This window comes from Micropterus salmoides, unplaced genomic scaffold, assembly GCF_014851395.1.
Source record: "Micropterus salmoides isolate LMB-PRFRI ecotype aquatic unplaced genomic scaffold, ASM1485139v1 Ms_hic_scaffold_1, whole genome shotgun sequence".
Taxonomy (NCBI): Eukaryota; Metazoa; Chordata; class Actinopteri; order Centrarchiformes; family Centrarchidae; genus Micropterus; species Micropterus salmoides.
In genome coordinates, this window is record NW_024040040.1 from 16,880,174 (window position 1) to 16,907,299 (window position 27,126).

The 27,126-nt window shown below is 42.5% G+C and overlaps 1 protein-coding gene across 3 annotated transcripts; it reads right to left on the minus strand.

Moving 5' to 3' along the window:
* Positions 1-485: 485 nt before the first annotated feature.
* On the minus strand, positions 486-27,126 carry LOC119904302 (collagen alpha-1(VIII) chain-like). Of its 3 annotated transcripts, none has more exons than XM_038720885.1 (4): positions 26,897-27,126; positions 6,854-7,020; positions 4,397-4,667; positions 486-3,771 (listed from the first exon to the last, which is right to left on the minus strand). In XM_038720885.1, the coding sequence occupies exons 3-4, from the start codon at positions 4,662-4,664 to the stop codon at positions 1,817-1,819; spliced, it is 2,223 nt and encodes a 740-aa protein (XP_038576813.1). In that variant the 5' UTR covers positions 4,665-4,667; positions 6,854-7,020; positions 26,897-27,126; the 3' UTR covers positions 486-1,816. The 3 variants fall into 3 exon arrangements, with proteins under 3 accessions (XP_038576813.1, XP_038576798.1, XP_038576806.1); XM_038720870.1 differs by having other exon boundaries at positions 6,837-7,020; positions 26,897-27,049; XM_038720878.1 differs by lacking the exon at positions 6,854-7,020 and having other exon boundaries at positions 26,897-27,023.

The following is a 27,126-nucleotide window of genomic DNA, read 5'->3' on the forward strand; positions in this document are numbered from 1 at the left end:
AACTGCCTCTTGTCCACACAGATATTTTGATTGCCTCCATTTCTTTTCTGCTCATGTTCCTTTTGCACTGCCACTCGTTCATCCGTTCTTTCCATTCTCTTGGTAGCTTCAGCTTTTGTCTACGGTGTCCAACCCATCTGTGGCCTAATGTAAATGAAACAAAGAAATAGAGTAGAATCAGATTTCCTGGGAGTAATTTTAGTTTCTGTTTATTTTATCACCACTAAATGAAAGCAGGTGTGAACTTGTGATTCCGATGCAGGTTGTTTATAGAAGAGTTCTTTGTTACAGTATTTTTTTCCTTATAATTTGACTTGTTGATTGTATGAAGAGTTTTGTAAACACCTTTTGAGGGTTAAATCTTGTTATTTTGTTTCTAATGATGCATTAAAACAAGTAATTTCTGATTGGATAATGTACATTATGCAAGACGTAAATATAGTTGAAAGCTCAAGTGTGACAATAATGAAAATAAAGTCAAGACAAATGTTTTTATTTCTTTATTAAACCTAAACCTATTAAATCTATCCACTCAAAGCAACAAAGATCAAAATTCACATACTTTCGTCAGTTTCCCATTTAATGCTGTGCACCACTGTCCAAAATACATGAAAAAAAGGAAGAGAAAATAACAAACACAATTGCACATCCACAGCTTGAAAAAATTAAGTACAAAATGAAAAGAACTCACATGTATGAATGGGTATGAGTGTGAACATATTTTTGAATATTTGCGTTATTTTTTTCCACAGAACATTTACGTTGTGTTCTGCATTTTGGAATGAATTCCGTCACTTACACAGACATTAACAAAATTCAAAGTAATCAGTAGTCAAACAAATAAATTACAGAGAATACTGACAAACTGACAAAAACCTTTCAAAGAATTCATATTTATTACAAACAAAACAAGACAAATCGTGACATCAAATGGTCAAAAGTAAAGAATCAAAAGATGGTTCAAATTATGGGAAAAACTGCTAAGTATTTTTGCCGTTCTGTAATAGATGATGTGGTGTAAATTGGACTAAAAACTCACCCAAATACTTATTTTATTTTGCTGTCAGATGAATATGTAAAAACCTGTATTTAGATTTTGTTGTATTATAAAGCTGCATTTTCAAAATAAAATAACAAGACTTACAATAACTTAATGACTGTATGATGACCTCAAATACATAACCCATTAATATGTACGGATAGCTATGACTAAATGCATTTTAAATGAAATATGTTCTTATGTGCCCAGTATACAGTATATAACTGTAAAGCAAATAAAAATGTGAAAAGTTAATACACTTCTGCAACATAAAGTCTCATTGTTCCCGGAATTCTTCCAGCCATGTCATGAACTATGATGATGGATATAAGAATAAATGCACAATGTAAACATACAAGAATTATGACAATTGAGATATTTGGTAGTATTATTTTTTTTTTACCTCTGCTCTCCCCAACTCTAACAAGAAACTTTGCTTCTTACATATCATAGCCAAAGACCAGGTAGTTTATCACAATATTTATACAATGTACATACACTGCCCATTTTTTTATAAATGCATTGCTGATGTATGAGACATTGCTGATGTATGTAAATACAGATGTGATGCATGTAATGCATAGAATAATTCACTGAAGTATGTTGGTACTATATTAAAAAAAAAAAAAAAAGATTCTACCATAACCACCACTCATTGTAAACCATTTAATGTGACTTACTTTGTACCTTTGAGACCTATGCTGTCGTTTTACCATAAATATGGTAAAATTCACCACCAATATGTCATTACTAATGCCTTTGTTTTATACACATTTCTTACATTGGGTACAATAAGTACCCAGAAAATGTGGAATGGACATATTGACCAGCATAAAGTCCTGCAGCCTGGTCAGATGGCAGCTGTATATGCACAGTGTCTCCTTGTCGTAATGGGAGTACAGCGCTCCCTGATGCCTGATCCAGCAAGCCCTTTTTGTATTCATCATATGTGTACATTACTGGTTCATTGTTCTTCATCAGTGCCACCCACACATTACCTCCTTTGCAGTGAACGTGGTAAGCAAAGTAGTAGACCCCTGGTATGCTACAAGTGAAAATACCAGTTTGGGGATTGTAGTCCTGATTGCCATTGTGCAGGAGTTTGTCAAAGATGACAGGAGAGCCAACAGGAGGGAATGGATTTGTGAGCTTAGCTGTGAATGCAGGCATCTCCAGGCTACTTCCACCAATGTCGCCTCCATTCTTTGGCTTCTTGTAACCCTGTTTTTGGCCACTATATGGGCCAGTCATGGGGAGGATCTGTCCAAGTTCAGGAGATGCAGCAGGTTGTCCTGGAGGACCAGGGGGTCCAGGCTGTCCTGGTTGCCCTGGAAGTCCAGCGGGGCCACTTGGGCCAGGATTACCTTGAGGACCAATAAGACCAGGGAGTCCTGGCTTTCCCTCACCAGGATAGCCAGGTTTACCAGGCAGACCTGTTTCGCCTTTTTGCCCTGGTAGTCCGGGAGGTCCAATTGGTCCCCCTGGTCCTGTAAGCCCTGGAATGCCTTGTGGTCCTTGGTGGCCTTTCTCTCCGGGTTGTCCCCCCTCTCCTCTTGGTCCAGGTAATCCTCCAGCACCAGGGGCACCAGGTGAACCCCTAATACCAGGTTCTCCTTTGGGGCCAATGGGCCCTTGAAAACCTCTTGGTCCTGGTTGTCCACCATCTCCTGACAAACCTGGATGTCCTGGAAGACCTGGAGGCCCTAAATCACCCTTCATTCCTGGATATCCTTTTTGTCCCCCAACACCATCCTCTCCCTTTTGCCCTGGGAAGCCAGTGCTACCAGGAAGCCCTATTGGACCTGGTGGGCCAGGGATGCCACTAGGACCAGTGGGACCAATGACCCCTGGAAGACCTCCATGACCTTTATCACCTTTAAGGCCTGGAGGTCCAGGGAGACCAGCATGTCCCTTGTGGCCCTTAGGTCCTGGAAACCCTGGTTTACCATAGCCTGGCATGCCTGGACCTCCTGGTAAACCTTGAGGTCCTGGTTCCCCTTTCCCTCCAGAGAGCCCTGGTTGCCCTCTGAAACCATCTTTTCCTGGTTTTCCAATTCCTGGCAAGCCTGGTGGTCCTGGTTGGCCTCTTTCACCAGGTGGCCCTGCCTGTCCTGGTTCTCCAGAAGGACCAGGCTTTCCTGGTAACCCTGGCTGTCCAGGGAGACCATTCAGGCCAGGTTTACCAACCCCAGGGATACCCACATTTCCAGGTGGACCTGGCGGCCCACCAGGTCCTTTCAAGCCTGGCAAGCCAGGTATACCAAGTCCTTTGTCTCCCTTGGGGCCTGGAAGACCAGGAAGCCCAGGTAGACCTTTTTGGCCAGGCTCCCCTAGAAGACCTGTCGGTCCGGGAACCCCCTGACCTCCTGGTTTTGAAATCCCCGGGAGTCCAGGGGGACCTGGGAGCCCTGGAGGACCAGGAAGCCCAGTTGGTCCTTCACCACCACTAGGCCCAAGGTCACCTTTCAGTCCTAGTAATCCGGGTCCTCCAGGTTTTCCTGGCATTCCTGGCATGCCAGGTTTTCCAATTCCTGGGTAGCCTTGTGGACCAGGAGGCCCTGGCTTTCCTGGTAACCCTGGGATTCCTTGGCCTGGCAGCCCAGGGGGGCCTTGTGGTCCTGGCGGTCCTGTTGGTCCTGGAGGGCCCTGAACTCCTTGTGGTCCTTCTCTGAAACCTTCTCCACCAGGACCAGGGGGTGGTGGACCTTTAGCCCCTCTGGGGAATGTTTGTCCTGTAAACAAGAGGAAACATTTGGTGAAATTAATTTGAAATTAGAAGTTAATAAATGGTGGTCATTTATGTCAGCACTCAATTTATCTTGCAAAGAGTACTTCATTTATCTTTTTTAGCAGTTCTACGTCACCCCTTCTGTAAAACAATACCGAAGAATCGGATTTGAAGACACCATGGTAAAAGTGTTTATAAGGAGCTTGCCAGGTAAATATTAAGAGACAACTAGCAGAGCATTTTCTTGTGGAATATTTGTGGAATTAACTATGTAATAGCAGTAGTGATGCATGCATGTAAAACATTATGGTTCAGGGGCTACTAGAGTGTATCAATGTAATTGATTTAATTGCATTGTTAACTTATAAAAGTAATTTCCATCCCCATTAAAAAAAATTAAATAACAAAAAGCATATTGTTTTTTATTCATAACGTCTTTAACATCCATTTTGAGTGAGGACAATATTATAAAAGGAAGGCCCCATTCGGGTTAAACTGTAAAATGATCTTCTGTACTCATTAAAAGTTCAAAACAGATTGTGCTATTTGATGAGTGGTATATTAGGATAGTTCTTTTATTCAATCAAACACTAGGAACAACATATAGTTAAGGCTGCTATTGACCTCACCTTTGCCTTCAGTCAGTGGCCTCTCTTTGCCCATTTGCAAAGGCAACTGAGGAAGCTCTTTCCCATACTGAGGCAGTAATGGCCCTTCTTTGCCAAATGGCAGGTGTGGCATCTCGTTCCCCAGAAACTGTTGCTGAGGATACCCATCATTATACTGCGGCAAGGGCTGGTGCTGTTGAGGCGGCTGTTTATGTCCATAATACGCCCCACCCTGGACCATGTGTAATAAACACAACTGGGACACTGTGATGAGTAGGTAGACCACCATTTTCTGCAGTGGAGGAGAAAATAAGTAAAACTGTAACACAGTGTATGCATATAGATTGCTCTAAATGAACCCTAAATTAAAATATATATATTTTTTAGAATTGTTGCATCGTCTGAGGTGATGCATAATGTTGGTTTAACATATCTACTTTGAATACATTAAAACACAAAGTTGAATTTTTAAGCTTTTAGACTTTAGAAACTGACTAAAGATAATGTAGTAAAACCTAAATCAGGTTCAAAATGTCACTTTGGAAAGCTGCGGATGATATCACAGATGCTTTGAATATGTGTCAAAAAAAACTGTGTAGGTAGAGAGAAGTTTCCAGAGGTTGTCATCACTGGTTAGTTAGCCTATTATTGCCACCAGTGCTGTTGTGTTTTCAGGCCCATTTATTTGTCTGCTTGTTAAAAATCTTGTGTGTTTTCCATGATAACCTACAGCTATGTGAATTTATTGCAGATCTAGATACATTTCTATGAGATCAGGTCTGATTCCCAATGTGACATCACCAGTGTCTCCCTGAGCAGGACACTTAACCCCTAGTTACTTCAGAAGCATGTGACCTCTGACATATATAACAATTGTAAGTTGCTTTTGATAAAAGTATCCGCTAAATGAATAAATGTAAATGCAAATTAAAAAACACCATGTCCTACACTTCCCATAATGCAACAGGCTAGTGTCTTTTGTTAGCCCCTAACTTTAACAGGAAAGGCCCGCATTTTTCACATTTTACACCTTCAGTGTGTAACAAAATCCATCCATCTGTCCATCCATCCATCATCAACCGTTTATCCTGCGTACAGGGTCGCGGGGGGGCTGGAGCCAATCCCAGCTGACATCGGGCGAAAGGCGGGGTACACCATGGACAGGTTGCCAGTCCATCCCACACATAGACGTGTAACAAAATCTTTTTGATAAAAATTTGCCAAAGCCAAGTTTCCAAGCCAAAGCCAACATTATAACTTGATAATGTCATAGTGATGTCATCAGGGTTAGAGCCAGAGACATGACTTTAAATTGTTACTGATGTTCCCTCTCTCTCACCCAAACACCATTTAACTCTGCCCTTAAAGCACAGAACAAGCTGTTATGTTAGTCCACGACCAGCAGGATGTGCTCTTACTCTTTTCCAGCTGACTGAAGAAATTATTTCAAAAGCCAACACACATGAGTCTCATGAAACTCACTGTGGTCCATCCAAAAAAGAAACAAAAGCCACCACCAGACTTTGGCAATTCCCCTCTCGTCCTTCCTTCCTCTTGTTTATGTCTATTCAAACATACTGTGTATAAACCTCAGAGTCTCATATCCTTGAAGTGAATTACACACATGCTGCTAAAACATATATCCTACTTAAGGGGCCCCACAGGGGACGCGGCCACCTTTGAACATAATCCGTAATCCTTTAAACATGCCTGTGCTAAAGAGATTGGCTAAGTGCTGCCAAGAGCATGGTGTGAAAACAAACAGTGATGGGTGAATGTATGTTTTCCTCTGCTGTGGTATTTGTGTGTCCAGAAAAAGTACCAATTTGATCAAAGTTTTTGGAGAGCTGAAATAATGGAAATAAGACTTGCTTACATTTTTCTGGGCAATTATCTAAAAAAGCAAGCTAAGTAGTGTCAGGCTGAACTTGTCTACTGTGGAATATTTTTAGCACACACCTCCTAATCGGTGTAGTTCATCTGCACAATCAGTATGTTAAAGATACAAATGGGAATCAAAGTATGCAACAAAAAAGCTAACCTGGTCAATGTTAAAAATGGCTTAAGATATTATAGATGATTGTTTTAAATACTATGTCTTTGGTGGTTGGTTTTGTGGATGGGAATTAATACTCATGACCTTAGCATTCATACGTTTCTAGCTATGGCTAGTTAAATATGAATTAACGAAATAATAAATAAATAAATACTTTACTGATTGAAGTTATTGTACAGTGTGTCTCTGCTCATAACATTTTAAATACATCTACATAAATATTTTTTATGCAAAGTTTGAAATGTATTTTTTACCACATTAGACATTAATGTAAATGTACAAAGCAGAGTTTGACATGCGATTCACCCCTTTGATTTCATTTGATTTCAAATGTATTGAGTGCAGTGAGCATTTCATCAGTTTACAGCCACAGGTTCCACCATGAAAAACGAGAAAATATCTTACTTTCAGATTTTTCCTACTTTTAAACTGAAGGTCGTCGCCGCCTCTGGCCTGTGCCTACTTCGTCTAGTTTCTCCTCTACTTCCCCTCACTTTAAGGTTGCTTTCCTGAGTCTTTTCCAAGGCATGAGTGGGACGGTGGCCAGCTACGGGATCCAGCCAGGTGTTAGCTGCAGTCCTGCTGGGCCCTGTGAAAATATGAATGTCAGGTTCGATGAATGTCAGGTGGTGACCTTTCACAGAGGCCTGGGGTTTGTAACACTAAGCTGACATCTCCACCTGGTAGACATATTTGGGCTTTAATACAGTTATACTGAGACACACCTCTTACTTTGAGGAATGTAAGGCCGGGGGTATTAAAAATAAATTTTGCAGAACTGTAAAATCATAAAAGTTTATCTTTGCAGCCCGTCTAGTAGCTAAGTATCAATATGAAACGTCTCATGCCCAGGCAAATCCCCAAAGCTCTTTAGAGCAGTACAGCACATCATTAAGTGTAAACATGCATAAATGAATAAGTACATAATTTTACATACAACACAGAAGGGGACTTTTATGTGGAAAGTTACTTTAAAAAGCAAAACCTCATATGAAGGACTTCATCATCATTTTAAATCCACTGTTTTTTGGTCATCACACTCATCTGACTGAATTTAGAGGACTCTCAAAATAAAAGATGAATATACAATGTATAGATCCAGCACCATGGACAGAGCCTGTAGACGGAAGTCTGTACACTCTCACTGTCACTGACCTCTGATGTCTGTTTGTCACTTTCACAACCACTGCAGCAGGATAACAGTCAGAATCAGAATTAGCTTATGAACCATAGTGCAAAGGATTAATAATCATGGAATAAATAATTATAAGTAGTTTGTGCAGGAGTAATGACTTGAGGTAGGTGGATTGGTATACAGTATCTACAATATGACAATATAACAGTATGAACAGCACTGAAATAGAGAATGGTGAATAAATAAGTGTTAGACAGTAAACAGGTGGTTGATTACAGACAGAATTACTGCACAAGAATTGTTCCTGACACCATGAGTCAGAAATCAGCTGTTCATCAGAGTGATGGCTTGTGGGAAGAAACTGTTACTAAGTCTGTTGGTTTTGGCATACAGTGCTCTGTAGCACCTACAAGAGGGGAGAAGCTGGCACAGATTGTGTCCGGGGTGAGATGGATCTGCAGTGATGTTAGTATGTTAACATTACAGGATGGAGTGATAATTCGTACATTAATGACCGTAACCTAGCAGATGGTATAAGTTACTCACAAGTCCACAACATCATTGTTCCACATCTTACCATCAGGACTAAACGTTGAACTGTTGCCGGTGTTCTGACGATCTATGCTGCCTTGCCGAAAAATGCTACCATAGCGCAAATGGATAGACTCGACTCTACTCGGCCCTGCTCCGTTTTCTATTGCAGATAGTACCCAGAGATAGTACGTAGCTTGTCCTCATAGGGACGCCACACACAATTGCCGCGACGTAATGTTCAATGCGACACACACACACCAGCTCTTAAAATATATCTACGGTTAAAACGTTTCAATATTACTCAGAATGTAAAGACAGATAAGCGGTATGAAAACCTTCCAGCTGTGTTTTCCTCTGCCGTTGTTGCTACAGCGGTCTGTGTGACGGCGGGAGCAGAGGGCTCTGTGAGCGGGCGGCTGGCCGGCCTCACATGCTCCTCCCGCGGGTTGGCACAGGCTTCCCCCGCAGCCACTTGCGGAACTCCTCAACTCCGAAAACATTCAAGCACATTCTTGTTCCGCCATCACTTCTCGTAAAACTGTCAATATTCGAAATCTACACAGCTGATTTCTCACCTCAAAACTTCTCAGAAGTGGATTTAATGATGAAATTTCATACGAAAACTGTAAAATATAAAACTTTCTGTTGCTGGCCTCTGTCTGGCGCACGCAATGACGATGCAGTGAATACTGAATATTTTCTCTGACAAATCAGCAGTCTGTCGTGTTTTTACGTTACATTTTAGTATCCCTCAGCGCGCTTGGAACCTCGAGGGAGGTGAGGTGATACGAAAAAAAGTACCTGGAAGCAGGTACAGGTGCAACATTTCTACAATGGAAAACCAAACAAAGGCGAGTCCAGCCAAAGGGCCTCCGCTCAGACTAGCTTGGTTTGAGGGCGTGCCTGACGCCTGACGCCTGCTTTTTCACTTTGCAAACTTGTTACATGCACAAAAAAGATATATAACGCAATAAAGGAGAGGGGAAAAGCCAAAAAGCATAATACCACCTCTTTAACTCTTATTTTATTTTTTGCATTTGTATTACCAGAAGATATATGTTTTGTAAAATAGCGGTGTCATAACCGAAATACAAACTAAAGTAAATTAAACATATTAATATATACTATAATACATTTCAATCTGTCTTATCTGTCTTGTGCATCTTCTTGCAGGATGTACTGTTTTGCATAATTTTGAACGTGATCTCAAGCTAGCATTAGACCATCAGTTGAAAATGAATGAAATTAATAAAATTAATCGAAATAATGCTAGTGCCATAGTGCTGCTTTCCCACCCGAATTTCTTATGTAGAAACAAACACATAGCGAAAAATAGTTAGGTAAGTGGACAGTCTTTCTGACAAAGGGAAGCAGTGTTAATAGCAATAGACTGCAATAAACTGATTTGATTTAAAACACAAGCAGAACATCATGATCTAATCAATCAAAGAAAAGTATGTATAAACTGGCTGTAAAAAGGCAAAGATGTGTGTGTGTGTGTGTGTGTGTGTGTGTGTGTGTGTGTGTGTGTGTGTGTGTGTGTGGGTGGGTGTGTGTGTGTGTGTGTGTGTGTGTGGGTGGGTGTGGGGTAGGGTCTTAGAAAAGGATGAAAAGTGTGCTTTTAAATTTTTATGTTTTGTGGAGAAAATGGGACAGAAAGTTACAATTTAAAAGCTTAATTGAGAGCAGCTTCTTTTGCTTTGCTTTTTTGTATGTTTCCCTAAACCCCAGTGCTAGAGCAAATAATTTGTCAAACATCTTTTTCAGATATAAAACCAGCAAGGGATTGATCCTCAAGTATTGATCTTCTAAATTGAACATGATTTCACACATGGGTATGTTGAGCTGTAGTCAAAACCCCGTGTACTCCCTCAATGCAAACTATTCCCTGCAGACAAAGAAGGAACACATGTTTGGCAAGGAAACGAGACGACCTCCATAAAATATAAAGTCAGCAAAACAAAGAGGACATAGCGGCTGCTTTGAAACACGTTTCCCTCCGACCTCCAAAGGATACGTCAGTCTTCGTTGGTTACAGAGACGCAGCAGACAAAAACACATCCTATTCCATTTACTGGACGAGCTGCATGAGTAATGGAGCTCATTTTGACAGAGCTTCATCTATGGTGACCTAATGTCTTGGAGACACATGGCCATGGACACAAGGCAGGTCTATTTTTCTGAGGCATTTACTTTTCTTCTCCTCACCAGACTTTTTGCTGTACTTTTTAGGTAAAGATGTTGGTCCACTGTAAATTATGATAGGTGCATGGGAAATGTTTTCTTATGTATCGCATTGGATAAAACACTTCAGTGTCATATGCTTTCTTGGCATTCACATTTCATTTTTAACCATCTACGATGACATATGATTGTTGACTCAGTTTTCACTCTTTCAGACCTAAATCTAAAAGTTTCCGTAGGGGAATGGATAGCTTTTTTTGACTGTAAAATAGTACTATACTGTGCTATCATCAAACACAACATATGTCAATTTATGTTACTGAACTTTATAAAAAAAAGTGAAAACAAGGTAAAAAAGAAATTGCATATATTGCATGCATGTTGCAAGTCATCAATGTGTAACACCAATTACAGATGCATTTAGAAATTGCATATATATGAATGGCAAATAATTAAATAGTCATTGTGCTTTCCATAATGTTAGTTTAACAAAAAAGAAATGCTATGCACACCTCTGGATTGTTAGTTCTTTATAGATACCTAATACTTTGACACATAATGTTGTATTTGCATGTTAACTACAAAGGGCACTGTATTTTCTTCTAAGAAGAATATCAACTGTTGATAAAAATATTTCCTGGAAAATGAAGTTATTAGTGACTTTTTTCCAGCCCGAGTCTGCAGGTTGTCACTTTAAGTTTCATATGGCCCCACAACCTTTAATAAAAAGATATGGCAGCTTGTATACAGCCTATGAGATGAAACCCAGGGTAAAGAAGTCTGCAATGCATTCTGATCCCCCCTCCCTGCGGCTTCTTAATATTATTGCTCTTATTGTATGGCAATAACTTTTTTTCTATAATTTTTGGTTTTGTGCCCACCTTTTATCTGAACTTTGTCAATACGTTTTTGTACAGTCACATGTACAAACATTAACATTAAACATTAAACACCGGGGTAGTGATGTAGCAGTGGATTAGACAAATGCTTATGGTGTGAGAGTACCCCAGGGTTCAGTACCCCACTGCGATACATCCACCAATGTGTCCCTGAGAAAGACACTTAAGCTAGTTGCTCCAGAGGCGTACGACCTCTGACATATATAGCAATTGTTAGTTGTTCTGGATAAAAGCGTGAGATAAATGAATAATTGTAAATTAAATTTCAACGATGAACCCAATGTCCTGATGCTATGATGAAGTTGATATATAGCCCATTATATTAAGTTTATTAACTGAATTATTTTGAGCCCAGCATTAAGAGTAGAGCCTTCTGGGTTAACAGCTTTGCACATTGAGTCTTGTGAGAGTCAAACAATCCCAAATTGTAAAACAACGTTGTAATACAATAATAACAGAACCGCAAACTGTCTAATTCATCCAACATTTATCCTTTAAAAACATGTTGTGTTATTGCATCCTGCTGCCAGTGAAGAATCTCAGCTTGGCTGTGGTATAGAATACACAAACATCGTGTTTGTTTTTAAATAACAGTGGTTTAAAACAACTGGAACAATTTCATGGCATTTGTACTTATGGCTGAGTGCTTCTCACATGTGAAAGCAAATATGCTATTTACTCCTGTAGCTACCAATTACTTTGAAGAGAGAGGCTTTGATTACAGAAGGTCTATATCATTAGTCATCTTTTGGTTTCCAGACAGTGTAATGAGAGAGCAATTGGAGTGACCGTGTCTGGACCACAGTCTGAAAGTAGGGAAAGTATTGAATAATAAGTACATCACACTGTCTGTATGTTTAGCTTTGAGCACCCTATATGGCAAATGGTTCAACACAACAAACAAAAGTATTTTGCTTGGGATCAGGTGGTTAAATAACGTGCCTGTTGAGCTAAAGAAAACAGTTCCCCCATTGCTTTCCTCCTCCTACTCTTTTTAAAGATATGACCAGTTATTTCGCAGAAAAAAAGCAGAGCCATAAGGTTCAATTAAAGCTTATTGATCAGCAAACATGTAGTGATGGACAAGATTTAAGTAAAAGCTCCGGGGGAGCTCGAACTGCAATATAATTTCTGACGGTGACGGTGCAGCCAATGTTTCTAACAAAATAACTCTGACCAGAGTTTGCAAAGTGGAGAGTTTAGTCTTGGATATCATCAAGGGACTCAAGTTTATGCATTCACGTGGTGGTGAAAGCATACTAAGTGCATCATGATGACTAGAACTTTCAGATCTGTGTGATTCATCGGACAAAAGTTGCAGATGAAAAGTGATTCCTCTCAGATTGACTATAAATGTAACCCAAACAGTTTTGAAGAAGTTTTACTAGACAGTTTAAACATGGCTACAGCTTTTTTCTTGTTTCAGCAACTGAACTTGTTCTAACTTACTAAAAACACCACTGATCAAAATTACAAAACTGAACCCTATTTGTCTTTTCAAGACTTTGCCTCTCACCTGGCTCTGAGTGACCTGAACAAAAGAGACAATCCCTGTGTGCAAAAGTGCTTTTCGGCAACATGCATCACAGTCACTCTGCAGCAATTAGAAGGGAAACAGGCCATTCGGACTGAAAGACCAGAATCAGTCATGATAGGCTACATCATCCCCATCACTGGCATCCCCCTAGGGATGTGTCTGCTAATGTTCATTCTGCTGCGCCTCAACTGCGCCAAAAAGCTGGAATACAATAGGAACAACAATCTGTCTCTAAATTTGGACACAATGGCACCAGTCATGTGCTCCTTGGGTTAAGTCCACCTTCACTAAGCTTAAAGGAATTGTTGTACATTTCGTAAAATACACTTATTCATTTTCTTTCCAAGAGTTAGATGAGAAGATTGACATCACTCATGTACAGGAAATATGAAGCCGGCAACTGCAGCCACTCAGCTTAGCTTAGCTTTGCTTAGCACAAAGACTGGAAACGGGGGGAAATAGCTAGCCTGGCTGTTCACAGGAAACAAAATCTGCCAACCAGCACCTCGAAAACTCACTAATTATCACTTCATAACTTGTTTATTTAATACGTACAAAAACTGAAGAGTAAAAATGACATGCTGTGGGTTTTAGGGGGCGTTTCTTGGCAAGTGTAGTCACTTCCTGAAGTCTTACTTGGCAAACAGCTGAGACATGATGAAGGCATGTATGGCCTTTGTGAGACCTTTTTTTTTTACCTTGTGTTAAGACCCGGCTCGTTAAGGATGTAAATGTAAATGTACCGTATTTGTATAGCACCTTTCAAGACTTTTCGACCACTCAAAGAGCTTTTTACACTACATTGCATTCACCATTCACACACTTTCATAAACTGTGCCTAAGTGCTCAAACAGAAACTAACATTCACACACTGGTGGAATACCAGTGGCAATTCAGGGTTCAGTATCTTGCCCAAGGACATGCAGCCTGGAGGAGCCGGGGAGTAAACGGTCGGCCTTCCGATTAGCGGGCAACCCGTACTACCTCCTGAACCATAGCTGCCCCACAACACACAAGGAGAGCAGTAACATATAACTGGGATCGAAAATGAGATAGAAAGCGACAACTGGAATGGTTCTGGTTAATTTTATGTGTTTAATTAAGCAAGGGAGCGCTTGCACAAGGAATACAACATCAGTAGAGCTGTACAGGTGCAAACAACCGTTAAACAAATAAAACAAGAGGGTCTTACCCAAAGACAGTTAAATTAACTCTTCGCTCAGAAATACACTAAAGAACAAAATAACAGAAATAGGTCAGCGCCCATAAGCTTACAAAAAACAAAAAAGAAAACTAACTAGCAGTTATCCTGCAAACACAGACTCTGAGGTCTCAAACTAAACAGTGTCCAACACTTGGTACACTATAACAAACAAGGTGAATTACAAAGGTTCTCAGCACTGATTGAAGCCATTCTGACAGGCAACACTATGGAGTACAAACACTTTCTATACTCCACACAATGACATGAAACGCAACAGCGAAGCAGACTGCTCACTGGCTCACAGCCGCCCTCAACTGTAGACACACAAACTATGTAAAGTGCAGCTGGGGTTTATTGGAGACTTCTAATTGGTAGATTTAGTCAGATTGTATCCACACCAATCAGCGACGCCAGCGAACAGCAAACAGAAACTAGGTGGTCTCATCTCCGGAGGGACCAATCCTCGACTGGGATTCACACAGCGGGACTTGCAGCAGAATCTCTAATGGGAACAACACAATTAATACACTCTAAAGGCAAGCAGCAATGGCTATAACACTTGTCATCATTATCATCTTATATATCAAACATGTAGATCTAGTACAATCTACATCTAGCAAATACTTTCCTATTACTGAGCCTTTAAGGGAATTTAATTTACATTGGACAATCCAAACAAAAGCGCACACAACATACAGGGTCCGGCAACTATTAAGATAAGATAGTTGGGCTTCACGTGATAAAATATATATTGATTTTGCATTATTGGCAGATAGAAAATGTAAATTTCTGTTGCACAATGTTACTGAAGGAACAAAATTCCACTGTATATGTGTATTCAAACGGTTCAACAATAAATATCTACTTGACTTGACATCCTTACATCCCACTGTGTGCTCTTCACATCTCAACAAAGACCAAACAGTGATTCATTTTCCAAACAACTCTCTTGCTTTTCTTTTTCTTTTGTCTTTTCATCTGGTGCATGGACACAACTTTGATGAAAACTCTTCAGACACCTCCACACCCCCTTGCTTGATGACAAAGATTGCCTGTCCCAGAAAGGATGCTGGTTCTTCTGAACTTCTATGCCAACACTTACAACCACAGCCGGCTCCGCTTGGTGATGAGCCACAAGTCTTTTATCACCTCCAGCCTGGCTTTGAAAATGATCACATTTCTATTTCTCCTCTGTGTTCCTCTCCTGACTGATTCCAGATGGGAGGACTCGATAAACAAACGATGAGGAACAGAGGCATGTCATTGCTTACAGATACGGGTGCCAGTCTTAACTGCTGTGGTCAGGCCTGGCTTTTGTGTTTTAAACTGATTGCAGAAAGTCTTTCTAAATTGGTATAAACTTATCTGCTGTTCTGTATTTTGCAATGTTTTTATGACCAGAGTATTTCAGCATTTCATACTCCAGCTATTCCTCAAAATATTTGAGCAATAGCTGGAGTATGAAATGCTGAAATACTCAAAATATTTGAGGAATATTTGAGTTTTTGATTTCATCCTGTTCAACTTTTTTATTTGCCTCTTATACTGTTTTTGTATCATTACCCCAAATTTCCATAGTGGGTCAAAAATGTCCTCTAAGCATTTCCCATGGACTTTTAAAGGGATCTTTCCTCCTCATCAGTTACATTAGTCATCACACCCCTACATTATTTTACATAGCAAGACAATTTTACATTTATTTTATTTACATTAGAAACAAACTAAAATTGATAGATGTTTTTACATAAGATATAAACTTTGAGCACAATTATGTGCAGAGAAATTACCCTAATTTATAGCTAGCTAACTTTAGCTTGCCAGCTAATACTGTTGTGGATGGTTGGACAGTTGATATTACTAAAGCGTTGTAGCTTAGCTAGCCGAGTAGCTAAGTCACATAACTCAGAGAGATAGACTAATATTTGCAAGACTGATCATTTGATGATGCAAATGACAGGCTATTAATGCCGGTGTGGAATTAAAAAAATTACTTTGAGTAAATTGTGAAAATAGCATTTTATTATTATCAAAATCCATTGACTCTAATAAAGGGTCATGCTTCACAAAGTTACTGAGGATTGTGTATTCCAATCACCTATCACCACCTGATCCCAATTAATGGTTACAAACAAATCTGCTCAGTGAGAAACAACAATTTAATGAAGTAAAATGTTAAGAATCCTAATACAAACATTGGTAAATGCAAGTCTGTTTTTGCTCTTTAAAGAAAAATCTGTTGAAATGCAGCATCTGCTTTGTATCATTCAAATATTACATTGAACTGATTTGGCATATGCTTTTGTTCAAATTGACTTATGCTTCTTCCCATACACACTGCGATGTGGGCCGAATAACCATGGGATTGAACGACCAACCCTAAAATGAATGGCTGACCTGTTACATCAGCTGAGCTACAGCAAACCCAAAAACAATACAGATGTTGTTCTCTTTCACTGGCTGTATATTACTAGTCTTTTTTTTTTTATCAACTGTTGCGCCATTTAAAATAAGAAATAAAAACTACAACTCAGTATTTTTGGTGACGGTGACTTTTGAAGAAAAAGGCCCTCTTAACATTTCAAACAGAAGTTTTATTGTAATAATGCAAAATACATGAAACTATTTTGTCAGTGCAGTGTGAAAAGGTTTACATACAGGAATGCAACGATCAGCTGACAGGAGTAGCATAAGAGCCAAGACAACATCTGGGGAATTCACCTGTGTGTGTGTGTGTGTGTGTGTGTGTGTGTGTGTGTGTGTGTGTGTGTGTGTGTGTGTGTGACTATTTGCATGTATGTGTGCAAATAGTCACACACTGCAGTGATGCTCCTGGGAGATAGTCTGCACTCACACTGGGAAAACGATTACTCAATCAACAGAAAATTCATTTTGATTCATTTTTCATCCAAAAATGCCAAACATTTCCTGATTCCAGCTTTTCAAATGTGGGGATTTGCTACTTTTCGTAGAATTATGTGATCATACATTTAATATCTTTGGGGTTAGGACTGTTGGTCAGACAAATCAAGAAATTTATAGACATCACCTTGGGCTCTGATAACAATGAAGGGCAATTTTTAGAATTAGTTGCAGCCCTGCTTCTATCTTAAAAATGCAGTATAAAATAGTTCACAGTATATGCATTTTTCTAGAGTTGATGCAAAGTAATAACTTTTATAAACAATAACATTTTGATAGCAAATTTCAGAGAAAAAACGATGAGTCAGACTGCAAACAAAGCCAGCAGTGAGGCTGATGCTTCACTAGAGGGCGCCAAAATCAAACCATCACTACTTGATCAGTCTTTACTGGTGTTTTCCTCAGACTGGGTGGAGAACTACATGTGCTTCCATTTGCAAGAAAACACCTGACAAAGAGTGCGTTTGCTGCCTGACTTAAACGCTTTTGCACAATCAGATATATTTTTGTTTTTAGTGTAATTAATACTGGTTTTGCGCATCACGCCTGCCATTTTCCATCCACAGCACAATCCGCAGAGCAACAACAGTCACTCACTGCATTATTCTCACAAACCACAAGTCATATTCTGAGCACATTCTGGACCTGAAGCTGTTTTTCTTTTCGCTGCCCTGTCTGCCTCTGAGCAGGTGATTTATCTCGCCTCAATCAACAAGTAGCATTTCCCCACAGCTCAACTTATCTTGATAGGAAGTGAATATCACTGAGTTTTCTCAGACCAAGCTGGACAATGAAGCAGAAAGTGCACATCTGCTCAAGTTCTTCTCCAACCTAACTTGCTTTTTTTCAGCATTCCTTCACACCTACTCAATCTCTTTGCAGAGCGAAGGCCGGAGGCGTCTACAGCCTCAAACTGGACGAGGCAGACAAGGGTTCAGCTGACCTTTGGGCAGACTGGAAAGCCTCGTTTAAGGTGGTAACACATTTCAAACTGATGTTCCAAATAACCAAGTGACCACAAAGGGAAGTAGCATCCACATGAGTTTCAAATTGGTAACCGCAGTGTTTTCTTACTGCTCCTCTAAACTCTGACATACACATACGTTCATGCAAAATTGCACCTACACCCCCCTTCCCACTCACACAACTCTGTCTGTGCGACCTCTTCACCCATTCACTGACAGATTTCCCCTATCCTACAGCTCTGGGAACCACAAGTCATCCAATGTCTGGCCACAACATTCATTTCAGGCGAAGATCAGGAGCGGGAGGAGAATTATTTTCCTATTAGCTTTGAGTTCTGTCAAAACAGAGTATCTGGTGTCTGCCGACAACATTAATAGCAATGCAGAACCAAGAAGCACTTCAGGTACTTGCAGAAGTCGTTCATATGTTCTTGAGAGAACAAGAAATCAATGAGAAGCAAGGATGGGAAGAATCTTAAAATATTTACTCTGCAGAGAGCTTATTTTACATGACATGTTCCACTATCTAGCACAGCGGGAAGGAAACAATTGTGAGGCTTTTCAGACTTTTCCAAACTTAATCCAAGTTTTCTCCTGAACTTCGTGCGGTTTTCTTGCTCTCTCTCATATTTGCACTGGCTCTCAAAGGGACACTCCACTAGTGAATGATTATTTTTATAGGCAATAATAACGTTTGGCCAATAATCAGATCTGATCACTTAGACTTTGCTTAAACCACAGACTCCAGTGGGGAATTCTTCAGTTTGCAGCTGCATAAATATATTTTGTGTACTGTGTAAAGAACAGGCCACACTGTGCATGAAGCCACATGCTGTCTCCCTTCTTCTGTTTCTAACCCTTTCTGATGAACAGTGGTGGAAAGTAAGTTACTCAAGTACTGTGCATAAGTAGCCTAAAGTTTTGAAGAATTTGTACTTTACTTTTTCTATTTTCTTTTGCTTATTATGTTTCAGTGGAAATCATATACTGTTTATTCAACTACATTTATTTATTTTCAGATTAAGATTTTAAATTAAAAAAAAATGCACTGTTTATAAAATGCACTGCAAGTTTTAAAATCTTTCCATCCAAAATGTAACGCAAATTTTAAACAAATTTCCAGAAAATCTGTTATGCAAACATTAGCAGTTGGATCATTGTGATAAACAGTTGGTGCCATTAAACCATTGTAGAAGAAGAGATCGCAATCAGATGACAGAATTACAAGAGCACCAGTTCAAACCTCAAACTATAGAACACCATAAGGATGATGATGGATCAATGCGAGGAACGTGTTTCCATCCAACTTTGCATTTCGTTTTTATTTATTCATTTCCACCGCAGCCAAGTGTAATTCTTTTATACTTTCCTTTTTTGAATTAAATTTCTAGTTTTTAGGATTTTTTTATGGTGCAAATTTAATAATTAGCATAAAAACAGGTGGATGGAAACACAGTTGGAGTTGTTAGCAGTTCCACCAAATAGTGATTTCCCCTACATTTCCCACTGCTGCCGATGAATCTGATAAAGGCACAAAAAAGCACTCCGTCACAAATTTGCCACAGATACCTTGGAAGATTTCCAACATCCTAAGATGAATGCTTCTGCAATTTGAATACACAGGACATCAAAAAAGATGGGCAACTGAAACCTTCCAGAGGGCTTGAAATTTGGTGGGTGACAGCAGTTTAATATTTAGAAAATGACAAAGTGGTGAGCATTTGTTGCTTTAAAAGAGAGTTTCTGTCAGTTTATTGCTGATAGTTTCACTGTGGTGATGGTTTCCTCAGAGCACTTTCTAACTATATCTCCATGTAATGCATATACTTCTACAAGTGATCAGTCAGTGGGGGTTTCGGTTGTCTGCATTTGCAAACGTTCTACTTTTTTACACACAAATCAATTTATTGAGCTCATAAAATGGCCTGGGATCATTTAGGGCTTGCTGCAACTTGCATACATCGTCTGACCAGTGACAGTAATGGGATATGACGACAGTCCTAGGGAGCTTAATGTGTTACACAGTCACACTGTAAAATATGCCACTCAGAGAAAAAATATGATCCCCCTTTCCCTGTCCAGATGTTTTTGCAGCAGAGTATTTACGAGGCATAATAAGAACTATGACTCTGTCTACTTAGATAAGAGATACTTTGCAATAAATCTGCAAAATTTAAAGCTGTGATTCCAGAGTGGTGTTTTTTTTAAACTAAGCCACCACTTGCTGCACACAGAAAGAGTAAATAGGATCACTATGGCAGCTAATGTGAGAGACTACTCGCTTGCAGAAAAAATGTCTTTGTCAAAATCGCCACAATTACAATCTGAAGGTGATTTACATTTCCTATTTTGAGACATTTCTAAGGCTGCAGTGCTGTGCACGGTAGCAGGAGAGCGTTTCAAATCACAGAGGCTGCAGCTGCGGGATCAAGAGATACATTCCCTCTGAGCTACATAAACACTTCCTGTTCAGTAGGTGAGAACTGTGCAGGAGTCTGAGTGCGAGGCGGAGAGAGAAAATACCATCAAGAGACATTAACGGAGCAACAAATATATAAAGCCTGCTGACAGAAGCGCCTGAGTCACTCCCTGCATAGATTTTCCTTCACAGTATGGGGATTCAAACCTCTTTGTTCTTGCAACCTCCACAACAAACTTCATGAGAGATTCACATCCACTATTCTTTCCAGCTCCCTCTATGATAAAAGTCAGTCCTTTATCTGAAACAAAGGAATAACTGCAACTGTAACACAATAAATTAACTAATAAAAGCACTTTTACCTTAACATTGTGCTCTGACTATACTGTTTACTGTAAAATAAATAGTTATTTGAATATTTTGACATTTTGTGAAATACGCTTATTCACAATCTTGCTGAGAGTTGTACGCTAATGAAGCTACAGCCAGGAGACAGTTAGCTTAGCTTAGCATATTGGTCCGAAGGTACCAAGCAACTCTAAAGCTCACTAATTAACATGCTATACCTGGAGATATGAAATGTTTTGGTTTGGGGCTTCATTAAAGAGACAACACATGCAGTCAATTCCTGACAAACTGACTGGTTTTGAAGAAACGTCTCGGGTTATGTAACTCTTGTTCTCTGAGAAGGGGAACGAGACACTGCGTCGGTGACGACACTATGGGAACGTCTCTGGGCATGGCAGGGCTGAACTATGAATGAAACTTCTCCAATCCTATTGGTGTTGCTAGAACGGTAGCGTGTGACGGCGTAACCGGAGGCGTATATAAGCACGCCGGCACACAGGACACATTAGCCCTTTTCTATGAAGCAAGGCACTCCAGGCGGGGTGAGATGTGGCGGACCGACGCAGTGTCTCGTTCCCCTTCTCGTGGAACAAGGGTTATATATGTCACTTGAGACATTCCCCTTCGAGGGAACTCGAACTGCGTCGGTGACGACACTATGGGAACGAGATACCCACTTAGGCCGCGCCGAAACCCCGCCTGCCCCCAGCGTGCAGAACCTGATGGCACGACTAGGAGGAGAGTGCACGGGTGCCGGGTGCAGAAGGAAGTTCCAGACTGTAAAACCGGATGAAAGTGTGAGGGGTGGTCCAGCCAGCCGCGTCACACAAATCCTGGAGCGACGCCCCTGCGAGGAGGGCCCTAGAAGCCGCCATGCCTCGAGTAGAGTGCGCCTTTACGGCCATAGGTGAAGGCAAACCGTGCACCTGATAGGCCAGGGAAATAGTCTGAACGATCCAGTTGCTGTGTGTTTAGAAGCGGGGAGCCCAGCCTTGGGGGACCCGAAACACACCAGCAACTGGTCTGCTTTCCTCCACACGGGAAGACTTCAGAGTATAAATACTCAGAGCTCTGATAGGGCAGAGCAGATGAAGTCTCCCGTCCTCCGCCGTCACATGAGGTGGGGGATGAAACACCTACAGCACTGTGGACCCTGCCAATCTGGCTGGGACCTTAGGGACATAGCCTGGACAAGGGTGCAGGATGGCCCTGACCTTCCCCGGGGCAAACTCCAGGCATCGGGGAGAAACCGAAAGTGCCTGGAGATCCCCCACCCTCCTCAGAGAGGTGATAGTGAGGAGAAGGCCATCTTAAGGGTCAGGTGCTTGGCCTCAGCCGACTCCAGGGGTTCGAAGGGGTCCTCAGCCAGGGCTTCGAGAACCACTGCCAGGTCCCAGGTGGGAACCCTGGAACGAGTCACGGGTCTCATCCTCCGGGCTCCACAAAGGAAGCGCACAACCAGTGGAAGCCTCCCCAAGGGCCCATCACTCAGAGGGGCGTGAAATGCTGCAATGGCAGCCACATATACTTTGAGCGTGGACGGGGAGAGGCCCGTGGAGAAACAGTGCTGGAGAACTCCAGTATCATAATTACTGAGCAGGTAACTGGGTCCACCGTCCGTTCTCTACACCAGGTGGCATTTTTACACATTCCACTTCAGGCCGTACATCCTTCTCGTGGACGGGGCTCTGGAGCTGAACAGCGTCTCGACTGCTCCGGTCGTCAGGCCCGCATCTAGGAACTGCGCCCCCTCAGGGGCCAGACCCATAGCTGCCACAGGACGGGGCGCAGGTGAAACGCCCGGTCCTCCGCCTGGGACAGCAGGTCTCTCCTCAGAGGGACCTGCCAGGGGGGGCCCTCTAGGAGCGATATTATGTCCGAGAACCACACTCGGGGCGGCCAGACACGGGGCTACTGACAGTAGGCTGACACCGTCCAGAACCCCCGGGGGCAGAGCAACTGGGGGAAGAGCATACAGACGCAGCCTCGGCCATGGCATCCAGCCCTAGCGGGGCTGGGGGTGAGAGGGAGAACCACAGGGGACAGTGCGTAGTCTCTCGAGACGCAAACAAGTCCACGTCTATGAGGCCGAACTTTTCGCACCCACTTCGTGGTGGAGTCTCCATTCCACGGGCCTCAGCCCCTGTCTCGACAGCAGGTCTGCTCCCTGATTCTGAGTCCCAGGGACGTACATCGCTCTGAGGGACAGCAGTCTCTGCTGGGACCACAGGAGGATCTAATGTGCCAGTATGCATAACGGGCGTGAGCGCAGACCCCCCTGGTGATTCAAATAGGCCACCACTGCCGTATTGTCGGTTCTGACAAGGACGTGGCGACCGGCAGAAACTCCTCAGAGCTCTGAATACCTCCAACATTTCCAGGCAATTTATGTGCCAGGAGAAATGATGCCAGGAGCCTCTCACAAAGCGGCCGTCCACGACCGCGCCCCATCCCGTGAGTGAGACACGGGACCTTGGGACAGGAACCAAGATTTCCTCCATACAGACAGGGAACGAAGGTACCTGCTCGTAACCCGTATCAGACGGAGTGGATTTCCCCTCGGGGAGAATCCCTTGGATTTTTGCCACCACTGCAGGGCTCTCATGTGCAGTAGTCCAGAAGGTATTATACTGGACGCTGCTGCCAGGAGACCCAACACCCTCTGAAAGTGTTTTACAGTGATGGCGCGGCCTAACTGCACTCTGGTCACTGAGGACAAAATGGACTCGACGCGTGCGGGAGACAGGTGGGCCCGCATCGTTGTTGTCCCACACCACCCCTGCCCCGTAGTCCGTTGGGCAGGCGTCAGCACGCTCTTCTTTGCGTTGAGCTGCAGCCCCAGACGCTGAAGGTGGGTGAGGACGACATCTTGATGCCGAACCACTAACTCCCGAGACTGGGCCAGGATGAGCCAGTCGTCGTAGTTCAATATGCGGATGCCCTGGAGCCTCAGCGGGGCCAGAGCTGCATCCATGCATTTGGTGAACGTGCGGGGAGAGGGTGCTAGGCCGAACGGAAGAACCCGATACTGGTAAGCCGTGCCCCCGAAGGCAAACCTCAGGAACTTCCTGTGAGAGGGACAGATGGAGACTGGAAATAAGCGTCTTTGCAGATCTATTGTGACAAACCAATCCTCGAAACTGATGATGGCGGGGATGGTGAGCATTCTGAACCTGAATCTCCTCAGAGATCGCAGATCCAAAATCGGATGCAACCCATCCGTCCTTCTTGGGAACTATGAAGTACCGGCTGTAGAGCCCGGACTCCCTGACTGGCGGGGAAATAAGCTCTCTGGCCCCGTTTTCCAGCAGAGAGCGAACTTCTTGTCCCAATACATGGCTCTGCCCCTCGGGGCTGGTGGCTGGTGTTATGCGTAGGTCCCCGGTGGCACCCTGAAGCGGAGGACCACCAGGGAAAAGCTGCAACCCCTCGAGGCGGGCAGACTGGTGAGAGCTCGCTGGCGGCTAGCGTGTCCCGAGCGCCAAGACGGCGGGAAAACAGAGCCTGTTGCCTGAGCCGCCACGAGGGATGGGGACCTGCTCTCTCGGGGTGGTGGTGGTGGTGGGCCCCCCTACTCGAAACCTCAGGACCTCTTCCCCGAGCCCGCCGAGACTGAATGACGGTCCTCAGACCCGTCTTCTCGGGGGGCTGTGGGCAAGAGCGTCGCCTCGCGTCCCAGGTATGTTGAGAGGGACTATGGGAAGCGACGTTTCGCTTCTGGCTCCGGCGGTAGGGGCTAGCCGAGGGCTGAGCTCGTCTCTCTTCAGCAGGGGGAGATATTGCTCAAACGCCTCTCCTCTGTGTTTTGGCATGCTGAAACCTGCTGATGACAACATCCACTGCCTCACCAGTGGCGCTCGGGCTGCAGAAAAGCTCATTGAGGTTACTGCCGGCCCGCGGCTCCTGCCCCGCCTCTCATAGCTGGGTGCGGACTGATGACATCGGCCCAGCTCCCGGAAGTCATCCTCCATGATGCTAAGCACGTCTAGCTAGACTTCCAGGTAAGACAACAACTTTCTCGATAGTGGAGCTTCCAAACATACTCAGAGTGCCTGCTGAATAGAAAAAAGCTAATGTGTCCTGTGTGCCGGCATGCTTATATATACTACCGTTCTAGCAACACCAATAGGATTGGAGTAGTTTCATTCATAGTTCAGCCCTGCCACGCCCAGAGGCGTTCCCATAGTGTCGTCACTGACGCAGTTCAAGTTCCCTCGAAGGGGAACATGTATAACATTTTTCCATCACTGGACAGGTTCACCACTTTGAGTTCTCAAAGTTCTTGGAGTTGTGAAGCCTATCTGCGTCCAAAACTCAAGAGTTAACATGAGAAGATCCAGCTACTCCCAGGCCATTGGACACTTACACTAAAAAAAACAACACAATTGTACAGCAATTACCATGTTTGTGAGGATGTGCGTTTCACTACCCAATCCAAAAGTAAAAATCTTTAAGTAACTTCAACCTGTTTATTTGGTGATCAAGCTGGGCTAAAGTGGGGGTTCCACCTCCTTTTTCTAATATGGAAATAGCATGTAGTCCTAGAAGAACACAAAAACAAACACACTCTAAAAATGCATGCATGCATCTTTGGGAGTCTGGTTGATCCAGACATGATACCGCCACGGATAAACCATCCATAACTTCTTCCTAAACAAGCAGGCATACGCCAAATGCCCTGCTGTACAACCCAAAATTGACCTCCTCACATCTGCAGAATGGTGTTGTGTGTTTCCACTGTGCTGCTGCTTAGCACTGAACGACAAAAAAATCCATAACAACATTTTGCTGATGCCAACAGTCCTTTCAGCGCACAGAGGATACACTAAGAGCGTTACGGTGATCAAAAACTTTCGGCAAGCTAATTGGACAGCTCGTTTAACCTCAGCTATGTGAGGTTACCACATTTTCCCCTAATTAAGAGTTTTTCTCTCTTAGAAAGGAAAAAACACATGATCACTTTTTAAGAGGGCTGAAAGTTAGAAACAGCTGCAAAACATCTAACACAGTTTCTTCACAAGTTCCATTTACAAAAAAGACCTTTCGTGTAACTCAAATGTTGTCAAAGAAACGTATCACCTCAGCTCATCAGACAGGCCTGTGAAGCTCATTAGCTACAAGCATATTTCCACTTCTGCTTGCACAAAAATATGGCTGCTTTCATTGCAAGCTACGTCTGCATGCAATTCATAGCATTACTTGCAGCAGAAAACAGAAACAAAAGTCCACCAGTTTAACATTGTGATAAATGTCAGGAGTGAAGCAGGGATTCCCAACGGTTTCCTGGCAGGTGCACACACTCAGATATTCTGTGTTTAAATTATGCTGAGAGGATAGAGAGGCAAATAAAATCTGTCTGCTTTGAAGCTTTTGGTCAGTTTGCATGGACAGAAGTTTGCCATTTTTATCAATCACAACATCAAAGCCATTGTGAACCAATGTCTGCAGAGAATCCATTTTCACACAAACGAGATTTGAAAAAATTGACCGAAATGAAAAGAAGACCACTAAAGACTGAAAACTCAACATCTGCTTGTTTTCGGTAGAAGACAGGTAGAAAAAAAGTTGCCTAAAAGATTTCCTGAAGCCCAAACTTTCCATCTGACTCATTTCTCTGAGCCAATGCCAGATAGCCTCTTTCTAAAACTGACTTTAATCCTGTACTCTCTTATTTATGTGGGGTAGTTAAAACTACAATAACATCAGCACTTAATCCTTTTCATCCTCAAACATTGGATGAAAAAGTGGCTACATTTCTCCTTCCGTGTTGAAAGACATGCGACTAAAAATTTCTTAAATGTCAAGACATTCCATTAACTGGTGCTAAATCCTGTCAAGATGCTGCACCGTGCATTTATTTTAACAAGCTTAAGCCTGAGTTATTCTTCCCAGGTGTCTCTTTTGGATTTTCTCTGCTTTTGGAAAACTGTCTGACATTATCTGCGGAGACTTCTGTCAGCGGAGGCCTCATAGCAAGAAGTCCTGTGAAACATTATTTTTTGCTTTGCCTATCTCCACGTTCTTTTTCCTCAAACCTCGTTCTGTGAATTATGTGCCATTCCAAAGTTTACTTGTGTATTGTTCCAAGAATTCAAGCAAGACATCATTGTTTTTCCAGGAAAAAAGGCAAAAAGAGCCGGTCAAGGCATTGCAATCAAACAGCCATGCATGAAAAACACATTGAAAATCAAACCATAGGCGTCCTTTCAGAGCTAATGAGTTCTCACTGAATGCTACTGCTGCACTAAAAAACCTAAACATGGTGGTCATGCCAATCAAAATCATTAAATCCTGCTGTGCCAGTGGTGACGCATCACTTACCTTTGTGTGTGTGTGTGCTGCTGCTGCTGCTGCTGCTGCTGCTGCAGGGTAAAAGTATCACAAAGCTTTGAGGAGTTTGGGACAGACGCTGAACAGCAGCCTTGGTGAGGGTTTGGCTTTTATCTGCAGGTGGGTGGAGCTGCACGAGCTGAGAGAGGGGAAGCTCTGGATCTGTGCATGTATGCGAGAGAAGGAGGGAGGGAAAGCAGATAACAGGATCTGTGTGAGAG

What these genes read in the sequence shown, in the direction of transcription:
- LOC119904302 (XM_038720885.1), bottom strand. Translation starts at nt 4,664, where the DNA reads ATGGTGGTCTACCTACTCATCACAGTGTCCCAGTTGTGTTTATTACAC. An exon ending in GCCACTGACTGAAGGCAAAG is followed by an intron (nt 3,772 to 4,396) that starts GTGAGGTCAATA and finishes TCTTGTTTACAG; the next exon opens with GACAAACATTCCCCAGAGGG.